This window comes from Diplotaxodon limnothrissa, linkage group LG12 (assembly GCF_057381915.1).
Source record: "Diplotaxodon limnothrissa isolate DT_005_m linkage group LG12, D_limnothrissa_male_GT1.1, whole genome shotgun sequence".
Taxonomy (NCBI): Eukaryota; Metazoa; Chordata; class Actinopteri; order Cichliformes; family Cichlidae; genus Diplotaxodon; species Diplotaxodon limnothrissa.
The window spans coordinates 34,177,869-34,196,921 of record NC_140607.1 but is presented as its reverse complement, the minus strand read 5'-3'; the positions used below and the strand labels follow the sequence as shown (position 1 = coordinate 34,196,921).

At 40.0% G+C, this 19,053-nt stretch overlaps 1 protein-coding gene across 1 annotated transcript; it reads left to right on the top strand.

Moving 5' to 3' along the window:
• The first annotated feature begins 2,524 nt into the window (after positions 1-2,524).
• Positions 2,525-8,896, top strand: LOC146621732 (uncharacterized). The gene is made up of 9 exons (XM_085366847.1): positions 2,525-2,616; positions 4,608-4,879; positions 5,417-5,570; positions 5,677-5,923; positions 6,185-6,273; positions 6,460-6,610; positions 7,472-7,629; positions 7,989-8,081; positions 8,779-8,896. Exons 1-9 carry the CDS (start codon positions 2,534-2,536, stop codon positions 8,894-8,896), a joined length of 1,365 nt encoding a protein of 454 aa, XP_085222973.1. The 5' UTR covers positions 2,525-2,533.
• The last annotated feature ends 10,157 nt before the right edge of the window (positions 8,897-19,053 follow it).

Genomic DNA, 19,053 nt, shown 5'->3' with positions numbered 1-19,053 from the left:
AGACAGTCCTGGCTAAAGGTTTTAATATTGTGAGATATGACAAGGCATTACATGCAAGGATAATGAAGATTTTTGTATGTTTTCTGTACGTGCGTGTTTGCTCGACTCACATTAAATTTAATATGCAAATAATCAGTGATTATTTGCCAAGAGGAAGAACTCAAAAAGTTTTTTGCATCTTGCTGGAATAATTGATAACTTATAATTCATTGGAAAAAAAAAAGAATGAACCTTTTCTGAGAGTTTAATTTGTCTAAAGTTTCTATGAAATATCTTAGTGCTAGAGTTGTAGTTTTTCACAAAAGGAAAATATATTTTTAGAAAATGAACTCACGACTCGTGTCGTGAGAGCTGAATGTCTTAACCTCCACACCCTCACTTTCCACCACAAGCTGTTTTGTCTCTCTGCTCATGTCTTCCACCATCTAATCCTTTCCCAGTGAGGAAACATATCCATCTCACTTTTCGTGCAAAGAGCACATTATTTTATTTTGAGAGCATCGTCCTCCCAGGGGCCGATGCAACAGAGAAAAACAGACAATAACACAGAGACAGCTGAGTTACAGTATGCCGGCCTCGGGCTGAATATCTGTGGGTGGTGGAGGTAGCGTGCAGGACACTTCACAGGTTATGACAATGTGCATAGGAGAAACCTCAGCAATGATTATGATTGACTGTACCTGAAGGTATGCAAACACAGGTGTATGCTGGGTTTGAACTCTGTTCGAGTCACACGCAGCTAACCAAACATTTTACTTTTATAAGGTCTGACTGAATATTGGAATTGATATTTTTACTTTGTGCCAAAAGAAAGATCGTGCTCAATCTTCAGAAACTGAAAACACATAATTAGTTCTAAATAATATAATTAGATATAATTAGTTTGCCCAGCTGTGGTTGTCATATTGTAACATAGCTACTGAGGTCTGTTATTTAATTAAGTAGTAAGTAGTAGTCTTCATATTAGGATTTTTATGAGACTTCACGCTTCGTTACATAGAAACTTGTAAACATCACATTCACTTTTTAAAATGTACGCCTACTGTTTCCTGCAAAAGACCAAGGATCAAGGTTATTATAGTTTACCAACTGAAATAATTTTGTAAACCTAACTAAAACAAAATCATATCACCCAAAAAATCAAATACCCTAAGTTTTAGTATTTGTTAATTTTGACTTCGGATGTCTACAAGCTTGCGAGTCAACTTCAAAAAACTAAATGAAGACTAAATATTTTCAAACAATAAAAACTACACTGGAAACATAACCTGAAACCAAGAAATGAAAGAAATTAAACTGAATCAAAGTCACAAATTCAAACAAGTGATATGAAAAAAAGAACGAAGTAAATGAGTCATTGAGATCAACTTGATTTTGTGAACTTTGTGTGTCTGTTTGAGACCAAACAGAGTAATTAGAGAAACATTTTGGTTTGGCAGCCACATGTTCAGGGAGCACCTCTATTTGCAGGTATCAATAGATCCGTGGGTTGGACGACTCTCATGGTGCGTCTTTTGTGTTGAGGGATTTTGTCAGAACTGAAGAAGAGGAAAGAAAAAAAATCTACTGACTGATAAAAACTTCTGAAGTCTTCATGTAACCTTTCATCAACCTCTGCTCTCTGTACAAAAGGTGAACAATGCAGTAAAACTGTCAAGGCTAAATTATATACACACATATTCAGTGGCAGTGAAGTGTTCATAACTCCTTCCTCTGTTGCGATGCATCTGCTGTGACTGCATAATTTGAAGGTGTAGTTACGCTTTAAAAGCCCACAAATGTAAGCCTGTTGATAGTCAGAGACCATGCATTTGTGTTCTTTACCTCACAAAGCAGTACTGAGCTTTTGTCATGGGGAGTAATGCGATCAAACCCAGAGCAGACTGACTGTCAGCCAACAGACAAGCATGTACAGCTCTGCAGCTTGAGAGGTGCTGTGTTTCCTCTGCATGTGCAAGGTGGCTCTGTAGACAGATAAGAAGCTCAGGAGCATGAAAACTAAGGGCAGTAAACAGTTATCAGTTACAGTGATTATAAGTGTCTATAAAACCATGCAATTAGTAATTAGGTGCTTCAGGATAATCCCAATACATATAAACAATGATATAAATGACTAAACTAAACTAAAAAAACAAACTAAAATATAATATATAAAATAAATCAGTTATTATTATCACAATAACTGTATAACTGGGCATTGTTGCTAGAATTGCTAGATTTCCTTTCAGATAATTCATTAATCTCATTAATGTGACTACTAAATTTGTAAACTGAAAATCAACTTTGCAAATAAACAAACGAAAAACAAACTGAAGTCTTAAATGAACCATAACAACCAGCAGACTATATATACATTTGCATTTAGAGCAAATACATCAAGCGCTGAATATTTCAAGCGGTCCCTGAATGCAGCGTATCCTGGCAACAACTAACATCGTTTCTCTGTGCTATTTGAAAATGTGCTGTTAAAGGAGTGGAGATAAAACACAGCACCAACAAGTTTATCGTAAAAAAGGCGGAAAAATCAGCAACTATGGCAGATGAGACAGTTCCTGCTGACAGAGACAAGGCTTTATATTTGACACAAATTCAGTTCTTAGATAAGGAGCTGGAAAGGTAAGAAACCATTGCTCTATGTTGCTGCTCCTCTGTTGATAAACAAATCAGCTCTGTAGTTAAGGGATCTTTTTATCATTTGCGGATTTTAGCCAAAGTCAAGTCTTACCTTTGCAGGAACGATCTAGAAAGAGTGGTCCATGCTTTTATTACTTCACGGCTAGACTACTGCAATTCCCTCTATGCTGGCCTAGATCGTTCCTGTCTACATCGCCTTCAACTGGTGCAGAACGCTGCCGCTCGCCTGTTGACCGGTTCAAAAAAAAGAGACCACATCACTCCGGTTCTCTGCTCTCTCCACTGGCTCCCAGTTGCCTTTAGGATTGATTTTAAAATCTTATTGCTGGCTTTTAAGGTTTTAAATGGCACTGCACCTTCTTACCTGTCAGAACTCCTTAGTACTTATCGCCCCAGGAGATCTTTGAGGTCAGCCGACCTGATGCTTTTAGATGTTCCCAGGTATAAATTAAAGACAAAGGGAGAGAGGGCGTTTGCTGTGGCTGCACCCAGACTGTGGAACAGTTTACCTCCTCACGTCAGACTCTCCAAAAGCCTAGAAACTTTTAAAACCGCTCTTAAAACTCACCTCTTTTCATTGGCTTTTAGAAAGGTTTAATTTATTTGTTTTATATATTTTATTTTATTTTTATCAGCGAGGTGTTATTACGAAATTGTGTTCTATTGTATTTTTATCTGTATTTACTGTACAGCACTTTGGTCAGCCTTGGTTGTTTTTAAATGTGCTCTATAAATAAACTTGACTTGACTTGACTTGACTTGACTTGTTGGGTAAACGACTTTTAACATAACACAAAAATGGTAAATGGCCTGCATTTGTATAGCGCTTTTCTAGTCCATAGGACCCCAAAGCGCTTCACACTACATTCAGTCATTCACCCATTCACACACACATTCACACACTGGCGATAGCAAGCTACATTGTAGCCACAGCTGCCCTGGGGCGCACTGACAGAGGCGAGGCTGCCGGACACAGGCGCCACCGGGCCCTCTGACCACCACCAAAAATGTCCCAAAACTTTTAAACACGTGATTATAGAACAGCTTCATAGGTTACATGTATCTGTGTGTGCTTCATCAGCTTTTGGATCAAATGGCAGCTATGTTGTGACTGACTGTTTTTATCTTGAAGGTTTCTACAGTACCAGCTACTAATAACATGGTGCCTAACTGCTATGCAATTCTTCTTACATGTGATTTTAAAAAAATCTGAAAGACATTAAATTAAATTAAATAGTGACAACAAACAGCCTCAAATCCATAATTTAATTATGAAAGCTAAAAATTCTATTTACTGTAAAATATAGAAGAATAACTTTAGCTGACCTGGGTTTGAATCCTCCGTCTGAATCTGAGCCCGTAGTTTCCTTATGATCTTTACCTCAGGTGTAAAAAAGGAAGCAACATTACAATCCTTTTTCAGAATCAGAGTCAAGAACTTGAAACTTTCTTCAGTGTGGCAATGACATAGCATTTATGCATAAAATAACAAGAAAATTTTCTGTATCACCATCTGAATATGATTAGACCTACATGCAAATTCCAATGACAATACAACACATATTTCACAACAACAAAACTTAACAGCTACATTTGCTATAAATGCAGTCCATCAGCAGAGACTCTATATCTCTATACTGTAAATAAAAGAGTTAGTGAAAACGTGGCGCTTCCAGATGATTTTAAAGCAAAACTCTGAACATGACATGATCTGGACCAGGTTATCTGTTCAGCAAAAGTTACAATGGCAAAAAGATAACCATCTTTCAGACTCTAGGCTCAACTCACCTCCTTAACCTGTCAACCTCACCTCACCCCTCTGTAAGGACCAAGTAAATTTATTTCTTCCTCAATTATAAAATCTTAAAACTTCCTTTTTCACTATTCTGATGTACCAGCTACAGCAGTTTCAGCTCAGCATCTCATATTAGATTCATAAATTCTAAACCCATATGTCCTTTTTTGTACTGCAGGTGTCAGCTCAGATGTGACGAGCTGAAGAAACTGATAGATGACCTCAGAATTTGTTATGGAGCAATGGGGAGGGACAGGGACGATATATGTAATTACCTGACAGACTCCTCAAATGCAGTAGAGAAAAAGGTTGCGGAGCTGAGTAAGGTGTTGGAGCATCAGCAGCAAGCTGACAAAAAGGAAACCGATGAGCTCAAGCTGCATCTCAACCAGCAGAAGGAGGAGCTACAGAAGGAAGTGGACAGACTCAAGTCAAAGAGCACGTTGCAAAGTGAGATAGACGCTGAGTCAGATCATTTATTATTTTTCATCATCTTGTGTTCGGTTAAGTCAGCTGGTCTAAACATGGGGCAGAAGTTGGCCAGTCCATCACAGAGACGCACCACCACATGCCACATGCCCAATTTAGAATCAGCAGTTAACCTAAGATGTGTATCTTTGGGGTGGGGTGAAGGTGGATTAGCTGGACCCACACAGGTACAAGACGAGCACACAAGGCCCAGCCAGTCGGGAGTTTGAAACCAGGAACCTTCTCACTAAGAGGCAACAGTGCTAATGAGCTAGCTGCTGCACCACTGTGCACATTTATAGCCAGACCAGGAGAAAAATATATTAATTTGATTGTGGGTTGAACCTTAAAATTGCTGTTTTAAATTTTGTGTCTGCCTTTTTGAGAGATTTGCAAAAACATCATAACCACAGTGTCCAAACCATGATTTTTGCAAAACCGTTGTTGAGACTGTGTGAAGCTTACACTGGGATGTTTCTAGCTTCCTGTTTTCATTTGCACCTCCTTTCCACCACTCAGAGGAGAAGCTGGACCAGCAGCAGAAGGAGAGGGAGAGGATGACACAGCGACTGGCCTACGTGGAGTTTATTGAGAAGCAGCTATACACTACGAGGGAAGAATATGGAGCTGCCATCGCCAGACTGCAGAAACAATTGGATTTACAGGGGGCAAAGTAAGGTCTAGTGCAGAGTTAAATTCAAGCTACAGTTATAACTGCAGGAGGAGTTGTTCCCTCTGGATGCTGCGTCGACTTACTGAGCCCTGTTCTCCAACAACAGAGTGTTTCAAGACTGTGAGAAACAAGTGTGGAGCTCCATCAAAAATAAAGTTTCAGCAATTGTTGAGGAGGAGAAGATTCAGCACGCAGAGGTGCTTAAAAAAGTCAAGGAGCTTACAGCAGAGAGCTTTAAACTCTTGAAAGAGAAATCCATCCTGCAATGCCAAGAGAGTGAACTCTGTCTTGAAGTACAAAACATGAAGAGGGACAGCCACGCAGCTAGCCAGGACATCATCCAACTCAAGGAGGTACGATGTCTGCATAGAAGGGACATAAATGTGCCTGCGTAATTCCTAGAGGTTGTGGTAGCTTGAATTGGTACATCTGCCTTCTGTTTAAAAAGTTGATGTTACATTGCTACATGCAACATACAAGTCTTATTGCTTTTTATTATTATGTAGAATGAGGCATGTGGGAAGATATGTATTGCCTTAAAATATTGTAACACTATTTTAACTGATAACTCGTTTTCATTCTTCATGTCTCCATATTTATCACCCGATTTACAGAAAGAAGATCACCTGTCGAAGAAGTGCCAGCAGCTCAAGGTTCAGCTGAATAACTACAGCCTCTTGCTGGCCAAGAAACAGGACCTGAGGTCTTTACTTCTTTACTTTTTATTTATTTCTGTTTCTCCAAGATTATTTTTTTTAACTTCCTGATAGTAGCAACATACAAAAGCTTTAATAGAGACTTTAACAGAGACAGCTTCTCTACAGTCAGATGCTCTACCACTGAGCCACACCCACATTGGGTCAACTTTTATTCTGTGTTATAATTTCAGACAGCAGCTGAACTTGGATTCTGAAGTGTGCAGTCAAAAGAAAGCTGAGGCAGCTCAGCTGGAGGCTGAGCTCCAGGAGGAGATGAGTAGGAGGAGGCAACTCAAGGCAGACATGGAGAAAGCAGCAAACATTCTGAGACCTGCTGTGATGGTAAGAACACAGCCTGACAATAACTATGGCCTTTAGCCATTTGATTGCAGCCACAGCATATCATAATGTTTGTATGGGAGATAGTTCTGTGCTTGGTGGTCCAGTTTGATTGGTATTAATTGAAGACTGCTGGAAATCCTCCCTATGTTCTGCTATTGAGACAGGCATCCAAGAAACCAGGTATCCAGATATTCCACAACAGGTAAAACTCTGGCATGAAGGTATAAATGTTAATTCACAAATGATACAATGGCATCATAAGACATACACAACAATAACGATGGTATCGTGAAACAGTTATTCTGTGTGTGATACGTTAGATTAGGGGCAGGGAACTTCAGGCCTCGAGGGCCGGTGTCCTGCAGGTTTTAGACATGTCCTTGATCCAACACAGCTCATTTAAATGGCTAAATGACCTCCCCAATATGTCTTGAAGTTCTCCAGATGCCTGATAATGAACTAATCTTTTGATTCAGATGTGAGTAAAATTCAGTAATTTGTTGCAAGTTTGTTTACTTCTATTCACATTAACCTCATTCATTTTAGGTGAAATTTTGAGCCACTGTATTGATTATTGTTTTGCAAGAGGCAAGATTTCATATAAATCTTTCACCTAACTAAGATGTAATTTGCCAACTACTGGTGAGTGCTTTGATTTTTTCTGAACACAAAAAGAAACTCAAAATTCTAACACTTTCACATTAGGTGGCCTAGGGTGAAGTGAACACTATTAACTGATTAGCCTTATTGTCTTTTAACGCTATAGTATTATGAGAACAAAATATTATTTTGTGACTTACCCGCTAATGTGTACACTGTCTCATCCACCGAGATAATGGTTTTGTTCTCTGTCCTCTGAAGGGCTTAGAGAAATTCTCTGAGGCTCAGGGGAAGATCCAGAAGCTGCGTGAGATCCTGGAAAGCAACACATCCCATGGAACAGAGTCCGCTCTTTATAATTCCCCAGAGAAGAGCAGTCGAGGGCAGAAACTGCAGACATCTGGCCCCAGAACAGTCAGGTGCTTGGAAACACTTTGCCCGGTTTGTGTATGTTAGTGTAATGAGTCGTGAAAATGGTGGCCTGATATCTGCTGAAAGCTGCCAGGTTCTTCATAGCAGTGAACTGGATCTTTGCCCGACTGAGGCCCATGAGAGCCAGATTATCTCCCAGTTGGCCTCAAAATAGTCAAAAAACAATGTACGCCTCTATAAATAAGCTTTTGCTTAGTTGCTGTGACTTTTGTTTTGGTTTCAAAAACACCATGATATGTTTTTTTCTCAAAAAGAAAAGATAAAGTGCTAAGGTAAAGTAGAAAATGATAACACGCAAAAAAATGTTAATTAATAACAACAGTCCTGTCATTCTATTTGTCCTCAGCCCAGAGACTTTGAACCTTGGCACAGATCCACTGTTTTTGTTGAGCCGCTACAGGCCGGGCGATCTTGGCTTCTTACCTCGACCCAGATGGAGGTACGTCTCTGGTGCAGGACATCAGTCCACCAGCAGCCAGCTGCCACTGGCTTACAGTGTATTAGATGGAGGAGTTGTACAGGGAGATGGCCACAGGTCGTTCAGTGGTGCTTTTAGGTAATCTCAGTCTCTCACTGAATGTGCTCCTGTGGCTAGCCAACATGTCATGGAGTGGGTGGGAGGTATTATTCAGCATTGTCTTTATCTTGGACAACATTCAACACCACCTTAAGGGAATCCAGCTCCATCCCCACAACATTACTGGCCAATCAGTTTATTGAGTCTTTTTTGGTATCTGCGACACTGAACCTGCTCCCACAGCATGCAACAACATAGAGAATAGCACTAGCCACAACTCATAGAAAATCCTGAGCATTGTCAGACAGATGTCGAAGGACCTCAGCCGCCTCAGAAAATAGAGACGACTCATCATCATTGATCAGCAGGCAGCCGTTTGCTGAGAAAAAACTCTTACGAAAGGGAATAAAGTGGAGCATTAGGGAGTTCAACATCCTCAGTATGATTTTGGAGTGGGTAGAGGACAAAAACAGAAGTAAAAGGAGTGTGAGATTAATTAGGTTGTTGGTTGTGATGTCATTTCTCAATAATATTTTTGTGCCTCTAAGAATTAGAAGTGCTAAAAAAGAAACTGTGCGGTTGGATTTTGTTTCATTATGCTTCTTTATAAATCTCTCAGGAAACCCGGCTGTCACAAGGCATTGACCACAGCCTCTGATGATAGGTCTAACCCATCTGACCTGGCTTCTCGGGACACTCATGCAGAAGCAGGACCCTCCACCTCATCAGTCTGCTGAACCCAAATCCAGCAAGAAAATAAAAAAACCTAGAATTCTGTTCCTGCATTTCCTCTAAATGCTGATGTATTTGTCTACAAACATACTGACTTGAGAGCACGTTTAAGCATTTAACACGTCCACATCTGTATGTCAGGTCATGTCCACATAAAGAAAAACATCAGCGTTTAAAAATTTGTGTTCGTCTCAGGAATTATTAATGATTAAAGTTTTATTCCCACACGCGTCATAATCTGCACGGTATAGTCATCATCCAAATCTGGCAATTAAACCTCACTGTTGAAGTTTTAATCATACTGGTATGTATGTACGACAGCCCGCATAAGCTGATAGTTCAGACGACAACCTGTCTGTGCTCTTAAAAAATCTCACATGGTGTACACTTGTACACACAATGTAGCTTGCTATCGCCAGTGTGTGAATGTGTGTGTGAATGGGTGGATGACTGAATGTAGTGTAAAGCGCTTTGGGGTCCTATGGACTAGGAAAGCGCTATACAAATGCAGGCCATTTACCATTACACTGTTTAAGCTATTTTGGCCTGCATACATTTGCTGCGACCTCTGCATTCCTCCATTTATTTTTTTCGCCAAAGTGCGATTTCACGACTGGATAAAATGCACACAGCCTCAGATTTCACTACAAAAAAATTCCTAGGTGACTCTGAGTGCACAGGAAAGCACATTGAACGGTCAGCAGCAGTGAGTGTTGGCGAGTGATGCAACATGACGTAGCAGCAGTGCTACAGCTGTATGTGTGAGTCTGTTGACTTAGGTCAAACAGGAAGTTGAGGCCAATCTGGAATACCCATACTCACACGCATACACACATACGTATACAAGTCACGAGGCTCCGATACACTTGTGGGTTTTACAAGCTTTTCTGCAGCACACATAGACATAATTAATAGCATAGACATCTGTTTTTAATAAACTGGCTCAACAGTGTTTTTCCTGCAGAGGGTGACTCTCCCCTCACAGTTACATTCACCACTCTGGATCCAAAAGCCAGAGAATTTTACACAGTATGAGTTTATTATGATTCACACACAGTTTTCATGGAAATAGACAGTCATAACTACAATAAAACAGAATTTAAAGTTCTTTAAAAAAAACTGGAAAATATATTTCTTCCGGCGCCCCCCGTGTGTGGCAGCCTGTTACAGTAGCTCTGCTCGTTCTGAGTTATCTTATATATATATAATGAGTAAAACCATACATTGCACAAATGTTTGCTTCTGTTACATCGGTGTATTTATGAATTTGTTTATTTTCTGACAGGGGTCAGAAACAACTTGCTTTAGCTTGAGTAAGGGCATAATTTTACTTTTTCTGGATTTCAAATCCAAGTTTTTCACTAATATTGAAACTACACTTGGCTTCAATATGACTGGCACAACCATACCCAAGCATGGATCTTGAACACTCCCAACAACAACAGGTAAAGGTGCCTCCGTGACTGATAAAAAAATAATGAGTAAACTGCCCAAATAAGCCGCATGTCTGTGCTTCACCACAGTTTTTCTTTAGCACAAACTCAGTGAAATTGAATTCTGTTTTATTATATAGCACCAAATCAAAGCAACCGTTGCCTCAAGAGAGTTTAGATTATAAGGTAAACACAGTACAATAATTCAGAGAAATTCCCTAGATTGAAACAATCCACTTTGAGCAAACACTTGGCGACAGTGGGAAGGAAAATCTCCCTTTTTACAGGAAGAAACTGCCTGCAGAACAAGGCTCAGGGAGGGTCAGCCATGTGCAGCGACTGGTTGGGTGGTGGGGGCTCTCACATTTTAATGAAGATTGTGCACGAGACGCAGGGGACTGTAGACATGAGGACAGTCACAACCATGCCTGGTGTCCATATGACCAGGAAGGGTTGTGCATTAATCATCAGATGATTAAGGGGACAAATTAGTTTAGAAATTATAATCAACATCTGACTATGTGGGTTTTTTCTCTGCAAGTCAGATCTGATCAAACCACAGGTTTACTCTTTAATAAAGCTGATTGTTCAGACTCTAAATGAAACGCTATCAGTGATACCCACTTTTCTTAACCTTAACTTTGAATCCTACTTATTTGGTAATAGTTAATAAAGCAAATCACGTTGCTGAAAACACTTCATTTAAGAAATTTCAAAACTAATTTAAGTGTTTATGCAATAGAACTCTGATGGATCCAATGCCAAATAATTAGCTAATTGTATCCAATTACACAGAATATTAACTATAACGTAACAAAAGCAGTTTTCTCCTTTGTGGAGCTCCCATTAGTGGCATCAGGCCTGTTCTTTCTGAGGAAAACCAGACTAGCTGACCATCCAGTCCCGCCCACGTGCCCACGTACACCATGGAATCCTGGGAAAGAGGCAAATCATCATGAGACAATGTGGATGTTCTTCCATCCTTCGTCAACAACAAGCCTTCTATCATACAAACAAAATGTGTGTGTGTGTGTGTGTGTGTGTGTGTGTGTGTGTGTGTGTGTGTGTGTGTGTGTGTGTGTGTGTGTTGGGCAGAAAAATGAAAGTGTTCTGAATGAGGTCAACGCACCAAAGAAATGTTGCCGTCCTCTCCTGTCCTCGCTTACAGAAAATGTCAGACTGTTCCAGGAGCTACTGAGTGAAATGGTTATTTCTTTATTATATGGGTCTATATGAAGGCAAACAGTGCATTGTAAAAATATATAAGAGATTCATACACCTGGAAGAAAAGTGGGGATGAAAAGTTTTTTATTGTAATTTTATTTGTATAACTTTTTTTCTCTTTTTTGCACATTTATGTCTGCTGTACTTGTGTCTGAGGAATGAAAGAAAGAAGTTGGAAAAAATTAAATGTTGGATGCAAAATGTTACTACAAAGGTTCAGGTCCAGCTCCTCTCTACTACAAGCTACTACGAGATGTTACATTGGGAACAAAGCCTCATATCAGTTTTGTCTCTACAGCTTTTCTCTTAAAAGGTTTTCTATTTGGTTAAAATTGTGTCAACTTGAACCCAACCAAAAACCCTGGCCCTGAACCGACATGGACTGATGGTGACCTGGTTCACTTCCTCCTGCAGTTCCTTTGAAATTCCTTGAGAAAATTGTTACTGATGTCATCCCTCTTGGTTGGACAGTCATTAAGGAGGTGTTGAAATGTGCATCACAGCAGATTTTTCGTGTGGGTCTGATGAAATACGGGCAATCACTTATTATTACTTATTTTGTTTTGCTTCTCTGCTTGCGTGGTTTATTACCTTCTCTCCTTTCTGTCTTCCCCCATGTGACCCAAAAATCAATCTCAGTGCACTGTCATCAAGGATATCTCATTTCTAGGAAGCAAGAAAGAGGAACTAGGAGTGAAGATGCACAGACTTATCCTTCACAGAAGTCTACTTACTAAGACTTAGTCTTTTACTAAGAAATTACAACACAACAGGAACACATGATACATAAGAATACATAAGAATGATGCGTCACCTTCTGAATACAGTTAAAGATAAAACGTTTAAATGTTTAATTGACATTTCTTAAAGGTGATCGCTACAAAAGCATGGCTACTTAACTTAATTATACTTGTTGCTTCAGTTCCTCTCTCCTTGTGTCTCCGCATAAGGTAAGTAGGTAAAGAAAGAACTCGAGGTTGTAGAAACTGAGAAATGTAATGGGTCTCATTATATACCTCTGCATCATGCATTCTGAAGTGCATTCCAGCTCATCCTCACCACATTTCATGTTATTCCTTTTGTTGTTCTCTTTTTTGATAGTAAGTGCTTTGGATCACCATCATTCACCGTGTCAGGCCATGACACGTCACAGGAAAAGTGATAGCGACCTCTGCTGGTTCAGAGTAGACCTTTGACCAAATGAGCTGATGCTGTAGAGCTCAGGGTAGCGAAAGGGCTTGGAGCACCAACCTGGATTTAGTTGATCTTATGTTTCTGGGATTTTTCCCCCTTTAGATCTTGCGAGACTGACAGGTGGACACTTCCCTCGGATACTTTGAGGCAAATCTGTGCAGGATGACTGGTCTCTATGGCTACAAGGTTGTTTCATTGTTCATGGTGTTTTTAAGGTGTGTGCACTGATATCAAGTACAAAATCACCTCTTAACACACCTGTGTACACCCACCCACACAATCATAAAGGACATATTAAAGACATTGCAGCCGACTCACCGTGAGAAACTATTTTGTTTCACATCACGTGTTTGAGTGGAGACTTTTCAAACAATCAACCCTGATAGGACGTCCTGAGCAGGTTATTGCTTCAGATTTTTAAAGCTTTGTTTCAGCTTTAGGCCATTTCAACCATGAAAGTGTAGAGGTGGAAGAACTGTAAAGTTGATTTTTGCACTTGAACAACGTTTTTTAATGCTGTGAAGTCTGGATTATTTATTAATTATGTAGAATTTTATGTGATTCAGTCATGGCCAGTTCATCAACAACCACTAATTAAGCTAACATGCATGCCTTTGCATGCCGCTGTCAAAAGCCTGCATGCATGCAGGCTTTTGACAGCGTCCACCGGCCGACTCTATGGGCTATCCTACGCCACTATGGAGTCCCTCAGCAGTTTGTAGATGCCTTTCGTTGTCTCTACTCCAACTCCCGTTGCTGCGTCCGGACGGATGACGGCTGCACAGCCTTCTTCAAGATCAATACTGGCGTCCGACAAGGATGCGTGCTATCCCCTTTCCTCTTCCTGTTGGTAATTGACTTCATCATGCGACGATCAGTTGACCAAGCTGGCATCGGTGTGCCCTGGCACGAAGCGCGTAATCTCACTGACTTGGACTTCGCAGATGACATCGCCCTGCTGGGCTCGACTCAGGAAGACCTCCAAAAGTTGACCGTGGCCCTGCAGAGGGAGGCAACGAAAGTTGGATTAAGAATCAGCGCCAAAAAAACCAAGGTACTCCGAGTTGGCTATGCACGTGCCCGCATTCCTGTCATGATCAACCAACAACGTGCTGAAGAGGTGGAGAATTTTACATATCTTGGCAGCATCATCTCGAATGACGGGGTCTCTGATCGGGATGTCGACGCCAGAGTAGGGAAGGCAGTTGGTGTCCTGCGACGTCTCCAACCTATTTGGAACTCGACTTCCCTGAATGTAAGGGTCAAGATCAGACTACTGAACTCTATCGTCTTCCCTACTGCACTTTACGCTAGTGAAACCTGGCGCTCAACAAGTGCAACTATTCAACACCTGAACGTGCTTCAACAACGTGGCTTGCGGCGAATCCTGAGAATTTCCTACCGGGACCGAATAACAAATGAGGAGGTCCTACGAAGAGCAGGCACCCGCCCATTAGCCGATGTTGTTGCAGAAAGACGCTTTCGCTTTGCGGGACATATTTTACGCCTACCCCCTCATCGCCCAGCTAAGATTGCCATGACATGGCGTCCACGAACTGGCAAGCGAAAGCAAGGCCGACCAAAGACCACATGGCGTCGAACATTTATGGACGACCTGAGAACTGTCGACATTGCCTGGGACGAAGCTGAAGCAGTCGCTGCTGACCGACATCGATGGAGATCACTAGCTGCCCGATGCGCCGCTCGGCGTAGGAGGAACTAAGCTAAGCTAAGCTAAAGCATGCCTTTGGACTGTGGGAGGAAGTCAAAGTACCTAAAGGAGGCACAGGGGAAAATACCACAGAAACTCACTTCTTTCACACTGGGTTCATTTTTCAGCCCTGGAGGCACCCTTGTGGTTTGAAGTTACCTCTTTAATTCCAGCCCACACAGGTGATTCTCAAGAAATCATGTAAGGGGTTTACTTTTCAAATATTCCTCTGAAATGAGAGAGACATACATTTTTTTCCTCTTTCATTCTGAGATGAGTGGGAAAATTATATGACAAAGGAAACCAGAGGGGATGACTTCAAATGATTTAGGAGGAACTAGACAACAAATGAATCCTCAGGTGCATAGGACTTCTGTCTCCTCCTGGGGTCAAACAGAAGATCTCTAGCATGTTAGGCAAATGTGTAAACCGCCCCACTAATCTACTGAATGAGTAAGATTTGATTTCTCCTTTTTCCTAAATAAAAAATAATTTTGTGCAATTTATATATATTTTTAGTCTGTAAATAAGGCTGTGTGTACATGGTATCTTTGCCTCTGCACATTTAATCAGAGAATCTTTCCCAACCAGGTCATTTTCATCAGTGACCTGATCACTTTTGCACATATGTGGAAACCAACATATCAATGAAACATGTGACTCTTTCTCTCTTGTATGTGGCCAGATACATATTGTGTGTTAGTACTATGCCTACTTTATAACTGACATATCTGTCCTGTAAGGTAGATTTCTGATCCAGGTGATGTGTAACAGCCTCTTTAGGCACAAATCTTACTTCATATGTTGGTGCTACAGCTCCACCTGCCGAATCCAACAGGTAAAACAATAAAGTGGATTATTAGTATGGGTTAATTTTTATTCAAAATGTGCCAAATATAAAGGCGTAATAATTCAGATTTAAAATAAGAACTGAGAAGGCTTGATCCAGGATCACGCACATCAGATTGGTAGGTTTGATCGAAATCTCCCTCGCTAATTATCACTAAATAACAAACTAATAAAATATCAGACTTGCTAATCAAGAGCAGACAGTTACTTCCGATTACAAGTAGAGAATAATAAAACAGTTCACCCTTAGCAGAGTTATGAAAATGGAAACTGTCCAAAGAAGCCAAAATCGATTTTTGTACCAGAGCGTAAACATGTTTTTTTTGGGGGGGAAAGAGACTGGAATTCATTGTATCAAGTTATCATCGATCAAAAACTAAGCTAACATGCATGCCTTCGGAATGTGGGAGGTAAAGAAACCAGAGACAGCACAGAGGAAACATGCCAACTCTACACGGCGGTAATTTTTGGTCCTGGAAGCTCTGCAAGCAGGCGAACCTTATGGTTTGATGTTACCTTTTTAATTTCAGGCCACACAGATGATTCTGAGGAAATTGAGCAACATGGTGTAGGTTTACGTTTCAAATATTCCTCTTGAAATGATAACAACAGAAAAGTATACATCTGATCTTTCCGGCTGCCCAGTTTTCCAGCCACATAACTGACTACAGATAAATATATGAACTGCTCTATTTATAAGTGTTTAATACTTTGTTGCCCTGTTCAGAAGTCATCTTTTTTTGTAAAACAACCCTTTAGCAGTCGGTTATCCACATTACACTAACATCTGCATGGAGCAAGGCATTGCTGGAACTGTTCCTGGCTTTTTGATGCCGTAAAGTTGTGTCTTTAGTACTTTTATAATCTTACTGATCAGTCAAGTACTTTTAGCAAACCACATTTAACTACACGTACATACAATGCATACAATACATATTCATTTTTATTTATTTACACCTTAAGCACTTTACAGCTCACATCCGTGGAAAATTTAGCACCAGATACTAGTAAAACTAACATGCATCTTTCTGACTCTGGGACGAAGCCATCAGGAGGGACGTGGAAAACATGTCAACACCAGATAAAGGCTGTTTTTGGCACTTCCAGATCGGGTTGGATGGTTTATAGTTACCTTTTGAAATCCAGCCTACACACATGATTCTAATAAAATCTTTGAACATGGTGTGGATTTCAGTTTGTCAACCATATCACTTACTTCAAACATCACTTTGATGGACCATATAGACCAGGGAAGGGCAACTCCAGGCCTCGAGGGCAGGTGTCCTGCAGGTTTTAGATGTGTCCTTGATCCAGCACAGCGAGTTGCCCACCCCTGATATAGGCCCTACATTTTTTCTACATTAAAAAAAAAAACTGTTCTGGGCATTCAGCCAGAGACGTGTAGCGGTTGATAGGCAACAGTTTAGTTTGGTTGTGACGCACTTTGACGTCACAACCAAGGGATATTATATCTCTCTACCTCTATCTTGCTATATATATAGAGATATATATATATATATATATATATATATATATATAGGTGTACATATATATAAATATACATCACTTGTAGGGCAATTGTTCAACAACATTACACCTGAGAAGTGGGATGAGTTTCTGTCAGGTTGCCCAGACGACGTCACCACAGAACAGCTCTCTAATTTTGTAGGAAACATGGTGGACCTGTGCTCGCAGTCGACAGCTGCAGATCTGAGGTCTTCCCAGGGCACCCCTGCACTCGACGTCTCCTCTGTCACTGCCACTGCTGGCAGAAAAACAGTCAAGCCAAGGCAGACGGCTCTTGAAATTGCATGTGGATGTTGGTTCAAGAATAAACTCAAAAACCTGTGGATGTGCTGCAGGCAACAGTCAAGTCCTGCCAGCCCCGTAGATGCAGTTGACCGTGCCACAGGATAGCCAATCAGTGTACCAACTTGGGAATTTCCTAAGGATTACGCCGTACACCTAGATATTTTGATGGTGTCATTTTACAGGCCAAAGAAAAAGCAGTGCTCCTCCCTGGTGAAACTTTCAAGGTACAAATGTTTGACAAACTCTGGCCTGAAGTAGAGTCTAAAGAAATGAAAATCACTGAAGACAATATCGAAAATGTATAAACAGATATAATTACAATAATCCATAATTATGTGGATATGCATATTATACAGTTTTTATTGAAATATAAGTCCTCCAGAAAGGCAGGAAAATCCCTGTAACTTACTTTAAAATGAAATATGTTCCCTAAAACGGTAGACAGAGCTACAGACCCAATGGCACCATTAGCCAGTTAGCTAGCAGCTATGACCAGCACTACTTATACTCCCGAACGCTATCGTCTACACTGTATACCCAACTTACTGTTTTTGTTGTATCAGTCTGCGTCTCCCAATTAATTTCTGTTTCTCCTGCACCGCTTAGATGGCAAAAATGCGCGTGCTCTTTGCGAGCTCGTTCTAGCTCGTAACCAGCATCAAGGGTGATCATTGGTTAATGGTAGTCATGTGACTGATGCAAACCAGATCCTTATGTTCAGCAAAACTTTGATTAATAGTTAAATATTAATAATAATAATTAATAAACCCTGTGCTGTCATGTAACCGGCTCTCCGAACACACATGAGAACAAACTGATTTCAAGGGGAAAAAAAAAAAAAAAAGCTCAAATTTTAAAAAGTTTTTTTTTTTTTTTTTTTTTTAAATGCATTACCTCCTTAAGTCATTGTATGACAAGATGGATGGTGTCATAATATTTTAGTATACTTTTGAACTGAGGAGAATAAAGAGTATTTTACTTACCAATGTTGTGTACTAAGCACAAATTAATTAAAAAAAGTTTCAATTTGAGTTTCAATTTAAAATTTGCCAAAATGTTTGAGCAAATGTTGTATTAGGTCATAATTGTAAGGTTAAGGATATAAAGAAGCACATTTAATGAGTTACAGTGAAAGGAATTGCCTGTAATATAAACAGAACTTTGGATTTTTCTATTGATGGAAAAATTCTGTTAATGATAAAAAAAATATATATATACTGTGAATAAATGGAATTTTCTGTTTTATAGCTGAAGGTAATGTCCATAAATAGTACAGAGTATACTGTAAATGTACAGAATTTTCCATTTTATCATTTATGGAAAAGTCTGTTAACTTCCTTAAATTGAACAAACAAACAATAAGAAAAATCATTCAAACTTCTGGGGTGTGTGAGCTGTTTTAGCAACACTTTGGTTCACTATTGCATGATGTAGAAGGCCTTGATTTTATTTAAGTTTTTGTTGAAATTCAAGCAATTCAAGTCTTTAAAAGTGTAAAAAGTGAGTTCAAGCGTGAATCAAAGTAAAATAAAATTTCAGGTCAAAAAAGAAAACAACAACAACCAAAACCTCTATAGTTCCTGGGCTAAAACAATTCATCACTGAAATTATGTTCACTGCTCTCTTGGCAAACACACTGTGCTGCTGCACTTCTGATATATTAATGAGACAATACTCTATTTTTGGGAGGCTAATGGATAGAAAAGGTGAAAAGAAGAGAAGTAACAAAGGAAGACCGGCCAACAAGGACACAGTGGCTTCTTGTTTAGACATAAACTTTACTTTATATGATGCTATTGCTCCACCTGCCATAGCCAGCCAGCAGGTACCATCAGAGAGATTAATTTAATTTGAAAGTGGTTTTCCAAATAAGGTTGATACAGTCCAACCTTGATACAAACGCAAAAAACAAAAACAAAAACCCAAGCAACATTTTGTA